At 41.4% G+C, this 14,416-nt stretch overlaps 3 protein-coding genes across 4 annotated transcripts; 2 read left to right on the forward strand and 1 right to left on the reverse strand.

The window, feature by feature from the left end:
- Nucleotides 1–47: 47 nt before the first annotated feature.
- On the reverse strand, nt 48–14,161 carry LOC125880758 (uncharacterized protein C7orf50). Of its 2 annotated transcripts, none has more exons than XM_049563474.1 (6): nt 14,084–14,161; nt 13,593–13,735; nt 13,380–13,493; nt 4,815–5,026; nt 3,049–3,130; nt 48–1,585 (listed from the first exon to the last, which is right to left on the reverse strand). In XM_049563474.1, the coding sequence occupies exons 1-6, from the start codon at nt 14,130–14,132 to the stop codon at nt 1,406–1,408; spliced, it is 780 nt and encodes a 259-aa protein (XP_049419431.1). In that variant the 5' UTR covers nt 14,133–14,161; the 3' UTR covers nt 48–1,405. The 2 variants fall into 2 exon arrangements, with proteins under 2 accessions (XP_049419431.1, XP_049419432.1); XM_049563475.1 differs by lacking the exon at nt 14,084–14,161 and adding an exon at nt 13,909–14,042.
- LOC125880754 (uncharacterized) lies at nt 5,832–8,060 on the forward strand. The gene is made up of 2 exons (XM_049563471.1): nt 5,832–6,172; nt 6,705–8,060. Exons 1-2 carry the CDS (start codon nt 6,170–6,172, stop codon nt 7,800–7,802), a joined length of 1,101 nt encoding a protein of 366 aa, XP_049419428.1. The 5' UTR covers nt 5,832–6,169; the 3' UTR covers nt 7,803–8,060.
- Nucleotides 11,561–12,969, forward strand: LOC125880527 (G-protein coupled estrogen receptor 1-like). Its single transcript, XM_049563084.1, has one exon. The coding sequence runs from the start codon at nt 11,561–11,563 to the stop codon at nt 12,707–12,709; it is 1,149 nt and encodes a 382-aa protein (XP_049419041.1). The 3' UTR covers nt 12,710–12,969.
- Nucleotides 14,162–14,416: the final 255 nt, after the last annotated feature.

The raw sequence follows: 14,416 nt of genomic DNA on the forward strand, positions 1-14,416 counted from the left end.
ATCTTCTACTAGAGATGATTTGTGCTCTGTTTTGTGTTTGGTTGGTGGACTTGTGCCTAGTTGCAGACACTATCAGCAAACATCTACAACAGTATGACTGGATTTTTTGTTGTTTTAATGAATAGGGCAGGTTATTTATAAATAACTGACATTTTTTTATGTGGACCAAAAGGCAACAGTAATGCAAAAAATAGTAAATATAGGTTTATTGTGTTGTTTGTTTGTCTTGACATTTAAGTTTACCGTCTGAGTTAGGGTCAGAACATGTGCTGGTGGCGAACGTTCTCCCCCATCCTGCAGCCAGAACTGGCTCCTATAACTACTGTATATCTGTTTTGGGCATTTATGAGATGTTAATTATGGGCACAACAATGCCTGGCTATATGAATAATATAGAAAAATTCCAAAATTCCTATGAGATTATAACCACAGTTTCAGAATGGGTCTACATTAACCTCAAAAATAAGTAAATAAACACAAACACACATGTATGGAGCATGAACTACTCGGCTGGAAGGAGGAGGGGAACAAAACTGTTTATCATGCTGATGTACCTTGAGTGGATGAGAAAAGTTATTTTCATCAGTGACTTCACAGATTATGGGCTTTGACACGCACAAACATGTCTCGAATACAAGCATTCCTGAGACTTTTAACTCCAGCAGTCTCTCAGATTTCTTTTGCATCTTCTCATCTGTCCAGAAAGGTGAAACTGAGACTTCTTTACATTTGGAGCTGGAAAAAGCTGCAGCGTAACTTTGAATAGTAATTAAAAGGCAGGCCCATTATTTATTTTTTATTTGTGGTTTCTTGTATAATATTGTAGCTGTAGCAGTAGTGTTCCTTTTGTATTCAAATCCGAACTTGCAAATTTCATCAAAGTATGAATGTTGCAGCACCAAAATGCTATTTTCCAAAGCCTTTCTAAAAACATTTTCCCACGTGACCTGACGGAGGTTTCTGCAGGATGACGTTTCTACATATAAACCACCCCTTGCCTGCTTAATGTTCGTGACTGAACCAAGCCTTCTTTGGGAATTGTTTGCTAGCAAACTTCCAAATTTGCTAACCTGGAAAAGAATGCAGATGGAGTCAACCCCATTGTAAGATTTCATATTTTATGTAAATGATTTTGGTGACTGATTACTACCTGGCAACAATGAACACAGAGAATGTCAAGAAATGGAGAATAAACAGTAACCTAGACACATTTAAATTAAAAATGTGAGCAATACTGGTCATTAAATCAAAACACATCCTTTCCCTGAAGGACCAGTCCAAAACACTACATATAAAAACAACATGTTTTAGTGTGACACCAGGGTGATTGATCAGTCCACTGACCAACCAACATGTCTCAGTCTTTTCCTGGTGGGCTTCATGCCTTTGTTTGATGGTGGTGGGTTCAGGAGAGCAGCTGGATAACTTCTCTGGCTCTGTGCGCCCTCTGCTGGACATCCTTGTCCTCTGGTGCTTGTCCCGACTCTTCAACCAGAGCTAAGGCCTTCTGCACTGTGGTGTCTTTGGCTGCTCCGCGCAGCCCCTCCAGGTACTCGAGCAGCACAGAGAACTTCTCATCTGGAATCTGAAATAGAGTTTGTTGAATTAATGTGTTGCTTGAATTCTGTTGTCTGTTTAGATTTATTTTTGTAAATAATATTTTTTTTATTTAGTTTATGTGTGCAAGCCAGGGAATATCAGACAAACTGGAATTGGTTATTCTAATAAGATATCTCGAAGTTTCTAAAGTTTCATATGTCATGTTTTTGCTTCCCAGTAGCTGTGGCCCCCCAGCGGAATAATGTGTCATGCCACACCACAGAAACTCCTCAGGAAAAGGTCGAAGGAACATGACAATGAGTTCATGGCGTCAACCTGGCCTCCAAATTCCCCAGATCCCCATCTGATCAAACATCTGTGGGACATGTTGGTACCCCACCTCACAACCCACGGGACTCAAAAGATCTAAAGCTAACGCCCTGGTGCCAGACACCAAGGGACACCCTCCAGAGATCCTGTGTCCATGCCCTAACAGGCCAGAGCCAAGTCCGGTCCAAGGAGCACCCACCGTGGATTGAGGGTACCAGCACGTCCCTCAAATGTTCGATCAGATTGGGATCTGGGGTATTTGGTGGTCAGGTCAACACCTTGAGCTCTTTGTCCTGTTCCTCGGGTCATTCCTGAGTAGTTTTTGCAATGTGGCATGGTGCACTGTCCTGCTAGAAGGCCACTGCCATCGATACGTTCCATTGCCATGAGGGGGTTTATTTTCTATTCACGGCTTCATGGCTATTCACTTCACCTACGAGTGGTTTTAATCTTTTGCCTGATCGGTGTATATGTCATGTTACTCTGTTTTGTCTTTTTGCACAATATTTTGGTATATTTAGATTACTTCTCTATATTAATACAGACAAACACTGAGTATCATTACTGAATCATATCAGTCTGGTGTGCACTGTTGTCAAATTTAGCAAATATCTCCTCATGGTCGACTAGCTGTGTATGCACTGGGAAAAAAACACGGTGGCTATGTAAATAGGAAACAAATTGGTTCGGGCCGAGAAACATAACAATATTGTGTCTGCTTGTGCACAGGATAGGGGAAAGGCTATGGATGAAAGAAGAGAAAGGCAGTGGGAGCAAGAGGCATAATTAAACAGTAGTAGTTATTTGTATCTTAATGTAGTATTCAATAAACATAGTAAACAGTAGTATATTGTGTAATTATAAAAGGCAGCACAAGAGAGCATCTTTAAATAAATTTAAGGGCAGTTCATTAATATTAATACACTGGAACCAACTTTTATAAATTTACCTTTTTGTTCCTCAAAAGCGTCGACCATGCTATATTTACAAAATGCTACTAAAAACAGACTTGTCATTATACTCTATGACTGGAGATAAGAGAGTGGGTGTAACTCACAAACTAATCAGACAGGAAGACATCACTCTGAGGTCAACACCCCCTCACTGTGAACATCGGCAAAGAAAAATCCCCCATCATCATCATCATCATCACAGAGTGCTCGCACTGATTCATTTTACCTGTTGGGGGTCAAACATGTGCTGCAGTAACCACGTCTGCCTCGTCTTCTGGAACTTCCACTCTGTGCGGTTGTTGGCCCAGCTGCACAGACGAAACCAGAGCACATTGAAATTACAAGAAAGGGGTTTATTTTTTTCATACTGCAGTTTGTTGTCTGTAGTAGTATACTAGCTTGCTTCAAAGTGTTTGCTGCATTCAGTCCTCCTACACATAACAAGGGACAGGACCTAGACCTTGAAAAGATCTAATGTCGCACTTTGGTGACACAAGAGAGCAATTAGGGGGAAAAAAAGTCAAAATCAAAGCAGTTGAGGAGATATACTGAATATCAGTCCCTAATATGGGTCAATGTCAAACACACTGCATCACACAATTCCCACAGCGCAACTTGATAAGCTCTTTCATCAGACCCTCAAACTCAACGCCCCAGGTTTGCAACACAGGCTTTCTGTTTCAGATCTACCACAAGGGTTATTTTTCTCACACTTCACAAAGATCCTTAAGAGCCACAGAAGATATTTTACACATGTCCTCATTATGACTAGTATACTGAACTTTATGTGTACAATGTGTGGGATTTCCTCTTCGGATCTAATTCAATTCACTCACCAAACTCACCACTACAAATAACACCCTCAAAAATTACCCAAGAGTAAAAGCAACACCTCTCTGACACATATTCAACACATGTAACCAACATAACCAAAGCTGTGTTTGCTGTGAGGACTGTACTGAATTGCATTACATTGTTCAGTTGTTCCTGATTTCGTGTAATGGTGCTACAAAATGTTACTGAGGAAGTATGTCATATTTTACTATCAGCAACAGGTTTAAAAAGGTAGTTTGTGAACCACTTGTGGCCAACTGGATTCATATCATGGCACAAGGGAATACTTCAACTCCCAAATGATCTAAAAATAATAAACATTCACCATAAATTGAAGTTAAAGTGGGCCTCGTTTAACAGCAGCAAAACTAAATTTAAACATTGGTTTACAAACTCCTCAGAACTCATGCAGTCTCATTTATCCAGTTGGATGAAGGTACTTCCCAAAAATATGCATTTTCACTGGAGCTTTAGTGTTTACATCTAAACTCAAAAGTGAAACATGTCTGTGCTCTCCTCAAAGCCAGACTCCACTGACAGTAATTTTCTCCCGCTGAGCACAAGAGCTGCTGGTCTACCACCACCTCCATCAGTTAGTTTTGCTTTGCTGAGTCTGAACTGACCCTATAAAACACCAAAGTCACACAATACCAGAAAGAAGAAGAAGAAAGCAGCTCCTGTGTTCTGCAAGGTAAAATTACTGTTTTTTTCCAATGGAGTCTGGCTTTAAAGAGGGCATCGCTAAGTTTCAGTTTCAGTTATGTTTTAGTAAACACATGTTTGGAAAGTATTGAGAATACCACTGGATACACTGGACTTGGGTTACACTGCATGAGTTGTGTGAGAGTTTGTAAACAGATATTTTGATGTAGTTTTGCTTTTGTTAGACGTGGACCCCATTGACTTCAATTCATCAAGACTTTTTTCCAGTTTTGGATTCTTTGTTCAGCGTAAAGACATGCGAGAAAGAATGTTTTCTTCACAAATTCAACATAACACAGGGTGAGTAACTGATACACAAATTATCATTTGGGGAGTGAAGTATTCCTTTAATTAATATCCACGGGCTTTGGACGTGTCGTTTCTTCTCTTAGACATGATGACATCATAGGCAGGTGGCAATGTACCTGTCCTGTACTACATGAGAGTGGCTCTTACCAGGTGAGATAGTCTAAGGCCTGCTGAGGTGCAATGGGTCCAGATGCTTCAGGTTTCTTTTCAGTCTCTCCCTCCGCCTTGAGCCTCTTCTTCTCCTCCTTTTTCAGGATCTTCTTCATCTTCCTCTCCAGGACCCGCTTCTCCTCGGGGCTTAGGTCCTCCTCTCCCTCCACCTCGTTTGTCCTCCCCAGACAATGGGGTGGATCTGATTTCTGTCACACCAAAGCAAAACAAAGGCTCATGGGAGTTATCTACATTAACAGGCCTTCCTTTGTAGACCCTTATCATTTTCTGTGTTCATGTAAAGCCATTTACAAAACATCCCTAAATAACTCACGCTGAGAGTGATTGAATGATAAGAAAAATGTTGAAAAAATGATTTAGTTTTGTGTAATGAACAGCCACTTCCTGCTGGTTTTCAGTAGTTTATAGTTTTCCTGGTCAGTGCAGAGCTAATGCTAGATGCCTAATGCATCTAGAGTTTAATTTCTACAGTAAAATGTAACATAAATGTGACATTTTGTTGCGCTGCAGCATACAGATGAGACAGCTAAAGCACTTTTTGAGTTTAGATCACTTCCTGTTGCACTGCAGCTCTGAGGGACGTTTCCTGAATCTACAGCTTTATGAGGTCAGCATCACACGCACTTATAGTGTGTGGTGAAGTTTACCGTGGTGCGCAACATGCCTTCAGAGTTGTATTCAAAACAGTTGCTCTGAACCACAGCACAAGCATGCATGATTTAAAAATAACCACCTGTCAAGTCAGTTTTTTGGCCAATCACACAGAGGAGCCACAGAACAAAGCAGCTGTTGTGTGAGTGAATTTTGAATCGAAAACAGAAATTGTGTTGCAGTTTCATGACGGAGAAATAGATATTTTACTTAGTAACAGGGTGAAACTGAGTATCTAGCTCCCCATTTGTCTGCAGAATAATTGAAGCTCTGCAAAAGACTTGTTTAAACTTTTTCTGAGGAGAAATAAAGAACCAAATTAAAGTCATTTTGCAGCAGCAGTAGGCAGTTACCACAGCACAACTTAAAGACTGCATTTAACTCTCTGGGGAAGTTAAACAAGGGACACAGTATGCTCTGATTTAACAGTGCTCTGTCTGCAGGGTGATGAAGTAGAAAAAAAAAAAAAAAGAGGGAGGGGAGGGAAAGATTTTGATCACATGGCCACGAAGTCACTCTGAAAGTATGCTGGCGGGGTATTGCCCACAGAAATATATAAAGTGCTTCACAGTGAGCGGCTGTGTCCATGCGACGAGCATCATTTTAGGAGCTTTGGGTCGATTGGCAGCGTCGGGGCTGGTGGATACACAACAGGAGAGGAGCGGGTGACGAAAGCAAAAATGGTAAGTGGAAACATGTGTTTTCACTGAGCAGGCAGTTCCTCAAAGAGGAACAGACAAAGACTGGCCAACGGGGACATGCTGTCGTAGAAAATACTTTAGAAAGAAAACATTATTACATATCTAGTCAGCACTGCATGTATTTTAGGGATCTATAATAATGACTTCAAGCTAACCTAAAATTTCAGCCCAACTTTGAGTTAATTCAGGAAGGAAATGCACATATGTTGAAAGAGTATGTTCCTGTGGAAAACCCAAGTAAATGATTCACAGGCTGAGTGACAGTAAACACAGTTTGAAATGTATAAAACACAGCTGATAAATGTGTTTAACTACTCAAATATGGTTGTTCCTTTGCGCACTAAAAGAGCAATCAATGTACAGACAGCAGATGATTAACAATTGCACCCACATTATCTGAACTCTGCTGATAGTTCACCACATTCAGGTGGGAGGAAATGTTTGACTAACAGTTGAGGGTGATGCTGAGGAGGACAGGATGTCATTAGTATTTGTTTTCTCTTTTCACTTCCAGCCTACTCAAAGCGTGGACTTGCTCACCACTGAGATGAGCACCACGCCTCCATTTACCGACAGTCCCACTGTCGTGGGCAACGCCACCACCGCTGCCATCATAATGGACAACCCCACCTCTGCATTCTCCCCTCAAAACAAGTTAGACGAAATCTCAGCCAATGACATCACCTCCAGGGCGAACTACTTCTACAGTTTCTTCGCTGGGCTCGGCTTCATCGCCGGCTGCTTCCTGATCTACAGCTTCATCCAGACCTACAGAGCCCAGAGGCGGCTGGCCTGGCTCGACTGCCTGCTCTGGGCATTTTGCAGCCTCCAGCTGCTGCTCCTGCTCCTCTCTCTTCACATTGTGGCCTACAGACCTCATTACCTGCTCGCAACAGGTTTGGGCTGTGCTGCTCTCTCCTTTACCATCAACACGGCCTGTCTCTGCGGTCTGCTGGTCTTAGTGCTGATGGCTTACGTGCTAACACTGGATCCACCATCCCACGCCCTGCTGAGGAAGCCTTGGGTCTGTGCGGCTCTGGTGATCCTGACTTCTATCTTGATTTCTCTGCTCCTGGCCGGGCTTCGTGGACCCCGAGATGGTCTACAGGAGAAAGGCAGGTGCTTTATGGATCCAGTCCAAGCTGGTGTGTCTTACGCAGCTGCTAGGTTGTGCCTGGCTTTTTTGATTCCCTACATCCTCCAAATGGGACTTCTGATAGGTGGCTGTGTCCGGCAGTGGAAATCTAAAGGACGTTTCCTCTCCGGCTCCGAGGAGGGTCCTGTGTTCCTGGCAGTGACCGTGGTCATGTTCATCTGCCAGCTCTTCTACAGCGTGGCGCTGGTGAGAGGAGCACAACTGGCACAACGAGAGAAGGGGCTGACCCATCACGAGCGTGCGTTTCTGAGCGTGGCTGAGTTTGTACTGTTCTCAGGGAGCAGCGGCAGCCTCCTACTCGTGCTGCTCCTGCACAGGCCATGTCGAGAGAGTCTCCACGGGGTGTTCAGGCAGCTGAGGGACTGCTGTCAAAGCCCAGGGCGCACGCAGCCCAACAGGAACATCATAGCTCCCCATATTGAGATTACAGACACCCTGCAGGATATTGAGTCATAGAGGACAAAGACTCTCTCATCTGTGAGCACAAAACTCCTCTGATGCATCAAAATAAAGACTTTTGAAACTTGATGTATTAAACATAATATTAATCTAACTCTTAAAATGCTTTCTATTTCTCTAAAGTGACAATTTAAATGCTTTTCCATGCATGTATTTCTCCTTTATTTTATTGTACATTTTTATTTTGCAAAAATAAATGTTGTGCTGTACGTATTCAGAATTGTGCTACATGTACAGTCCTTATTGTAACTGTTGCAATACTAACTTATAGAGTTGTTAAAAATCAACAACCATGAATAAGACAATTAAAAAAGGATGTACTGTTGGTAGTGGGTGCAATCTCACATCTTTTGAACCTGCTCTCACAGAACAGACTCTGTTTTGCATAAACACAATTTGCACAAAAGCCCATTTAGACAAAATGCCTGGAAAACTTCTGCGACTCCCAGAACGCCACATAGGAAACATTTAGTCAGGGAAAAATAAAAGTCAGATCCTAAGCTGAGGGCCAACAGTGTCAGTATTTTCCAAGAAATTATTTTAAAGCTGTTAAACTAAACAAGCCAGACAGGCGACACTTTAAACTCCTTTCAAGAAACTGATGGGCACCACTTCTAGGAATAACTGACCTGCATGGATCACACATTACATCAGTGCCAGCAGAGTGGCACTAAACCAGGGACCAGTAGGAAAATTAAAACAGGAACTGGATTGCACAAGACGTTGGCGTCGTGTAAAATGTCAGACCTGATTCACACTGTGTGAAATCATAGCAGAAGTTGATGCATTACAGCGTTAACATCAAATTTATCTACAGTCTCAAAAAAGGCGCCTGTAAAGTAAAACAAAAAGCACAGTAAAGGGTGGTGCTAAAGTCTGAAGGAAAAAAAAAGCTGAAGTGAGACTATCATTGTCTGACCATGTTGTTTTGTGTAAATACATTGTTTGTCGGTCTTTGCTTTAATTCCCCCGAGTCCCATATTTATATATTTGAACATTCTACAATCATAGTCGTGTTTACGCTTCAGTGCTGACAAGTTGGTTTGTGTCCTAACTGGACAAAATCTTTTATGCAGTAAAATAAGCCCATACAAAAATACATAGGGGGTGTACAATGTGACGACTTCACCACACACCATGTAGTAGTTGTTGAGGTATTTCAGTCTTGACCACACTGGCTGACCAGAGCGATGCAGAGTAAAAAGCCAATTTCCTATTTGAACGCTCTATTCCATTTTTAAAAGTATGTACACAATGTGTCAAATAGGGGTGGACGATATGGCCTATAAATAATACTGCACCATTTTCAGACTACATCCTGCTACACAATATATATCATCAGATTTTAAAATCTCCTCTAAACCACTGTAGATTGCTAAAATACTAAACTATTAAATAAACTGTTACAATAAAGTTTAATAAAGTACAATAAAAGGTCAATTAAGTACTGAATATAAAAAGCTTTAACAAAGTACGGTTATAATGAAGTTAAAGACTATATTGCTAATAAACTGAAGTGAAGCCATGACGAAAAACGTAATGTTTGAATGAAAAACTATGAATCGTGTCTGTGTGCACGCCTGCATTGTGTGTTTGTGTTTCTTGCTGTAAGTGGTGGGCGGCACCACAACACTTTACTGTGACACCTGCTTTCAAAGTCACCACCACACAGACGGGAAGGATTAAGAAGACAGCAATGCAGTGCAAGAAAACTCAGGTAGGTTTTTTCATATGAATTACAAAATTATTTATATCAAAGCACTGACTTTACTGACTTTAATTGTCTTGTAGTTTTCATTCATTCATTCATTCATCTTCTAACCGCTTCATCCTCTTGAGGGTCGCGGGGGGGCTGGAGCCTATCCCAGCTACATTGGGCGAGAGGCAGGGTACACCCTGGACAGGTCGCCAGACTATCGCAGGGCTCTTGTAGTTTTCAGATTTAAAAAAAGAATTTCTGGGCATTTTATGTCGTTGTTATTTAAATGACAACAGAGAGAAAGATAAAACAGGGTCAGTGGCTGGTCGGTTATGGTTGGTGTCTTACAACCCCAGACTACCAGACCACCTTACCCAGAGTGTCTCCGGGTTACGACAGTTAAATTGAATGCTTTTTCGGTCCTGTTTAAGACACAATTTAACCAAATTTAGGACAGATTTTTGGACAAATCATGAAAACATGGCAGGCAAGTAATATATATGTGGTCTTGTGCAGAGGTACGTGTTTATATTTAGGAATATGGTTATTAGAGTAAGTTAAGTAAATCTAAATGTTGCCCTCATTTTCACAAAATGAAATTAAAAGATTGATAAATGACATTAAATAAAATGTGTGCAGTTAACCCCTCACAAATTCAAATGTAAGACTATTTAATGACTTTTAAGACATTATTGTTATAAGATTGAATTCAAGACATGGTAAGACTTTTAAGGACGTGTAGACACCCTGCTAAAACTGTGATTTTGTATCACAGAAGAAAACTGCATCAAATCTGACGTTTTCCTCGAGAGAAACAGCCACAGCAGAGCTATAAGACAATGATAAATATATAGTTATAAACATAGTTTTGTAACTGATCATGTGTAATGATCATAAATGGCATGGTATATGACATTTGAAAGAGAGGGTATAATCACTTATATTTAAACAAGAAACATCCCTTAATCCCAAATTGCCCAAAATTATTTCCAAAGTGAGCAACCAGAGGAGGGACCAAGTTATTGTTTAGTAAGTTACAAGTCTCAAGTCCTTGCACTCAAGTCTAAGTCCTAAACTTTGAATTTCGAGTGCCAAACAAGTCACAATGTCCTCTTTGCCAAATATAACTGCCATTGCAACAACAGAATAATATTAAATATAAATATATTCAATTTACAAAAATCTTAAACACTTTTAAAATGTTTTATTTGTTTAAACAGGTCTGTTGGAAGTAGTTGCATCTCCATCTATAATTTTTCATCCACATATTTTGCGTACTGAAATTCAGTTTGTGTAGACTACCGCCTAGTTTTTGTATGCTAACAAAATTATCTTTGGTATGATTTTTTTTGCAATTGCCGCTAATTCACGCAACATTGGTTCTTTATGGTTCTGCAACTTGATTGGATGCTGTCGGATTGCTTCAAACAAAGTGGATCTGGGGAACTAAGTCTTGACTTACTAGTGATGAATAGCGTTAATGTTAGCTGATTCAGGAAATGAATTGATTGGTGACACACTTGTAAAATAAAATACTTTTAAATCTTTAGGTTTGGGGGAAGGTATCAAGTGTTTTAAAGTCAAAAGGCTCCAGTCCAAGTGATGTCACGAGTCATTGGTGTTAAAGTTTCATTTTTTTTTTGGATTTTGTCGAGTCTAAAGTCACTGAATTTGTGACTCGAGTCTCACTCAAGTCCAAGACATATAAATAGAGTTCACACCCGTGGCATCAACTAATGTATAGTCTATAAAAAGTGTTGTCAATTTTTCTGCCATTCAATGATAACGTACAGAGATGTTTTTGCCTCCTGAGAGTCTATTTATTCACTAAATCTATGTATTGAGAAGATAAAAACTTGCTGTTAACTTGCTACATTTCTCCTCTCTGTCTATAACAAAAAGTGGGAATCAGTATATATCCAAGATGACCACAGCACAGAAAGAGCAAACAGATGACACCACAGTCTTCACTGGGGCAAAACCCTTGGAAAACTAAACACTATGGCAACTTGATGGGAAGCTACTGCTAAAACAATATCAACACAAAAAGAGTAATATGGACAGGACCATGTACGTGGACTACAAAGTCTTCACTGTTCGGCCAAATGACACAGAGGCAGCCGTCTCTGATATTCTGCAGGAAGCTTCAGAGAGTCATCAGCTTTATATCATCAGCCTCTTCCTCTCCAGCATCTACATTATATTCCTGTTCCCCGTGGGCTTCATCGGGAACATCCTCATCTTAGTGGTCAACCTGCACCACAAGGGCCGCTTAACAGCCCCGGACCTGTACTTTGTCAACCTGGCCGTGGCCGACCTCACTCTCGTGGCCGACTCTCTGATCGAGGTGTTCAACCTGAAGCAGGGCTATTACGACAAGCCCCACCTCTGCACCTTCATGAACCTTTTCCAGCAGGCCAACATGTACAGCAGCGTCTTCTTCTTATCCTGGATGAGCTTCGACAGGTTTGTTGCAATGACTGGCCTCATGGGTCGCAGCATGCCGCACGCACGCCTCAGCTGCTGCCTCATCTGGGTGTCCTCGTCTTTGCTCACTGTGCTTCCTTTTGCCATAGCTCAAAGCCAGCATGCCGGAGAACTCCACTTCTGCTTCGCCAACGTGACCCAGATTCAGTGGCTGGAGGTGATGCTGGGTTTCTTGCTGCCTTTCTGCATCTTGGGTCTGTGCTACTGGAGAATAGCACAGGTGCTCCGGAGGAGCCAGAGGGGACGAGATGGCCCCCGGCAGAGGCCTCGCAGGCAGAAGGCTCTGCGGATGATCTCAGCAGCTGTGTTAGTCTTCTTCCTCTGCTGGCTCCCGGAGAACGTGTTTGTAAGCGTTCACCTTCTAAGAGGTGACTCAGACAGCAGCACACTGTGGCAGGACTACCCCCTCATGGGTCATGCTGTCAGGCTGGCGGCCTTTTCTAACAGCTGTCTGAACCCACTCATCTACAGCTTCCTTGGGGAGACCTTTCGGGTTAAACTGAGGCTCCTTCTCCAGGAGAGGAGCAGATGGGCCAAGCTGCACAGGTCAGCCACTGGGAAATCTTTCTATGTACAAGCTGCAAACACATGTGGCCATGCACCATGCCACAGGCAAAGCCTGTCCACACACTTAAACTCTAACATTCTTCCACAAACTGTTCCGCTCCCCCCAAACAAAGACCAAGTGCATACAGTGGGCCACAATGATAACAGATGACATCATGTCTGTGCCATCAGTGTAAAGACATCATTAAAGGACACTGTAAAAGCAAGGACTCAAACTGTTGAGGAAACACTTGTTTAATCTGTTTTTAAAAGGATAGTTTGGATGTTTAGAGCTGGGGTGTTACAAGTACTTATCTATAGTCAGTTACCTACAGCAGGCAGCATTCGGTGCACCCCTCATTTGGAGAAGCAGACAGGAGTACCAACATGGAAGCTACGCAATGCACTGCTGTGAACAGGGTCAGCGTCAAAACATATTTTACCCACCTAACAAAATCTATATTACCTTGATGTGGAGAGCCTACTCCAACAGGAGACTTCTTCTTATATTAAATGTCATCTTTTTAAGACCTTTTTATTGCAACTTGGAATGTAACATCAGTCCTATTTTGCCATTTAAAGTAATTTAGTAATAAAAACTCAACTGTAAGAATAAAATGTCAAGTCCTCCCTACTTGGCCTCCAAAACATACCTTTTACCTGGTGTAAATGATGTTTTTCAGCACCTTTACACAACTTGTTTTGAAGACTGGGTTGTTACGAACACATATAAAGAATTGTCTGTTTGGAGCAACACAAATCAGCCGTCAGGGTTCACCTGAGTTCTCACAGACACCAGTAACTGTGTATATTTTTAAAGGAAACAAAGGGAAAAGGCTTACCTTAGTTTGTGTTGCCATCTGCTCTGCCATGTGTTTCTTTTTGTGTTTCTTATGCTTTTTCTGTTTTGTATCATCTCCTGTGATCGTCACATGAGGACTCTGTACAGGCGCCTCCTGAATTAAATAAACAAACATTATTTATTATGTTTTTTTGAGCAATTCCAGATTGTGTCATCAAAAACAGGTGTACACACAGGGGACTGTACTACTCACCTCTACCTCTATCTTTTTCCTTTTCTTCTTTACTTTAGTGTCCATCATTTCTTCCACATGAACCTCATTGACATTTGGGCTCAGTGTCTTTCTTTTAGGCGGTTTTGACACAGATTTGTCTTTAGCCATGAGATTATTTAGTCCTACAAACAGACACATGTGCACGTTATATAACAGCAGATATACATACTGAACATACTGTGTTGAGTCGCTTGTTAAATGGACTACAACAGACTGAAAAGAATAGGGGCTTTTGCATGCTTCATTTGATGTACTCAACATTTCATGAAACAGAGAAACAGAAGAACATACTGACCTCAATTACAACTGAATGTTCAACACATGTAAACAGTTTTCACGGCCCAAAACACAAATGTTACTCTGGTTCATATGTTTCTACGGCGGCCACATAGAATCTTTTGACCGCTAAAACTTAATCATGGACCAAACATGTATCTTCGCACACTGCTCTTATGTACAAATGAACTTACTTGAACTGAGAAAAATCGTGTAGATCTCCGTAAAGCACACATCCAGCATGGGAACTCAACCAGGAAGTGATGTCGCCCAGATGAAGCGCGATTGGATGGTTATCTCTCTCTGGTTTGTGATTGGTTGACGAATGTGACTGCTTCAATGACCCTCGGTGAGAAAACCTCTGGAACTTTCAGCAACAGTGGTATTGTTTCCATCATATATGATATACTATATAAAGGGTGAACAAAGATGAAGATGGCTCGGGAATTCACAGAGGTTCTGAAATATGTTTCAGACGATAAATTCAACAACACCACGGCATTAAAACAGTAGAAAACAGTGAATTT

The sequence above is a fragment of the Epinephelus fuscoguttatus genome, linkage group LG20 (assembly GCF_011397635.1).
Source record: "Epinephelus fuscoguttatus linkage group LG20, E.fuscoguttatus.final_Chr_v1".
In the NCBI taxonomy this organism is placed as follows: Eukaryota; Metazoa; Chordata; class Actinopteri; order Perciformes; family Serranidae; genus Epinephelus; species Epinephelus fuscoguttatus.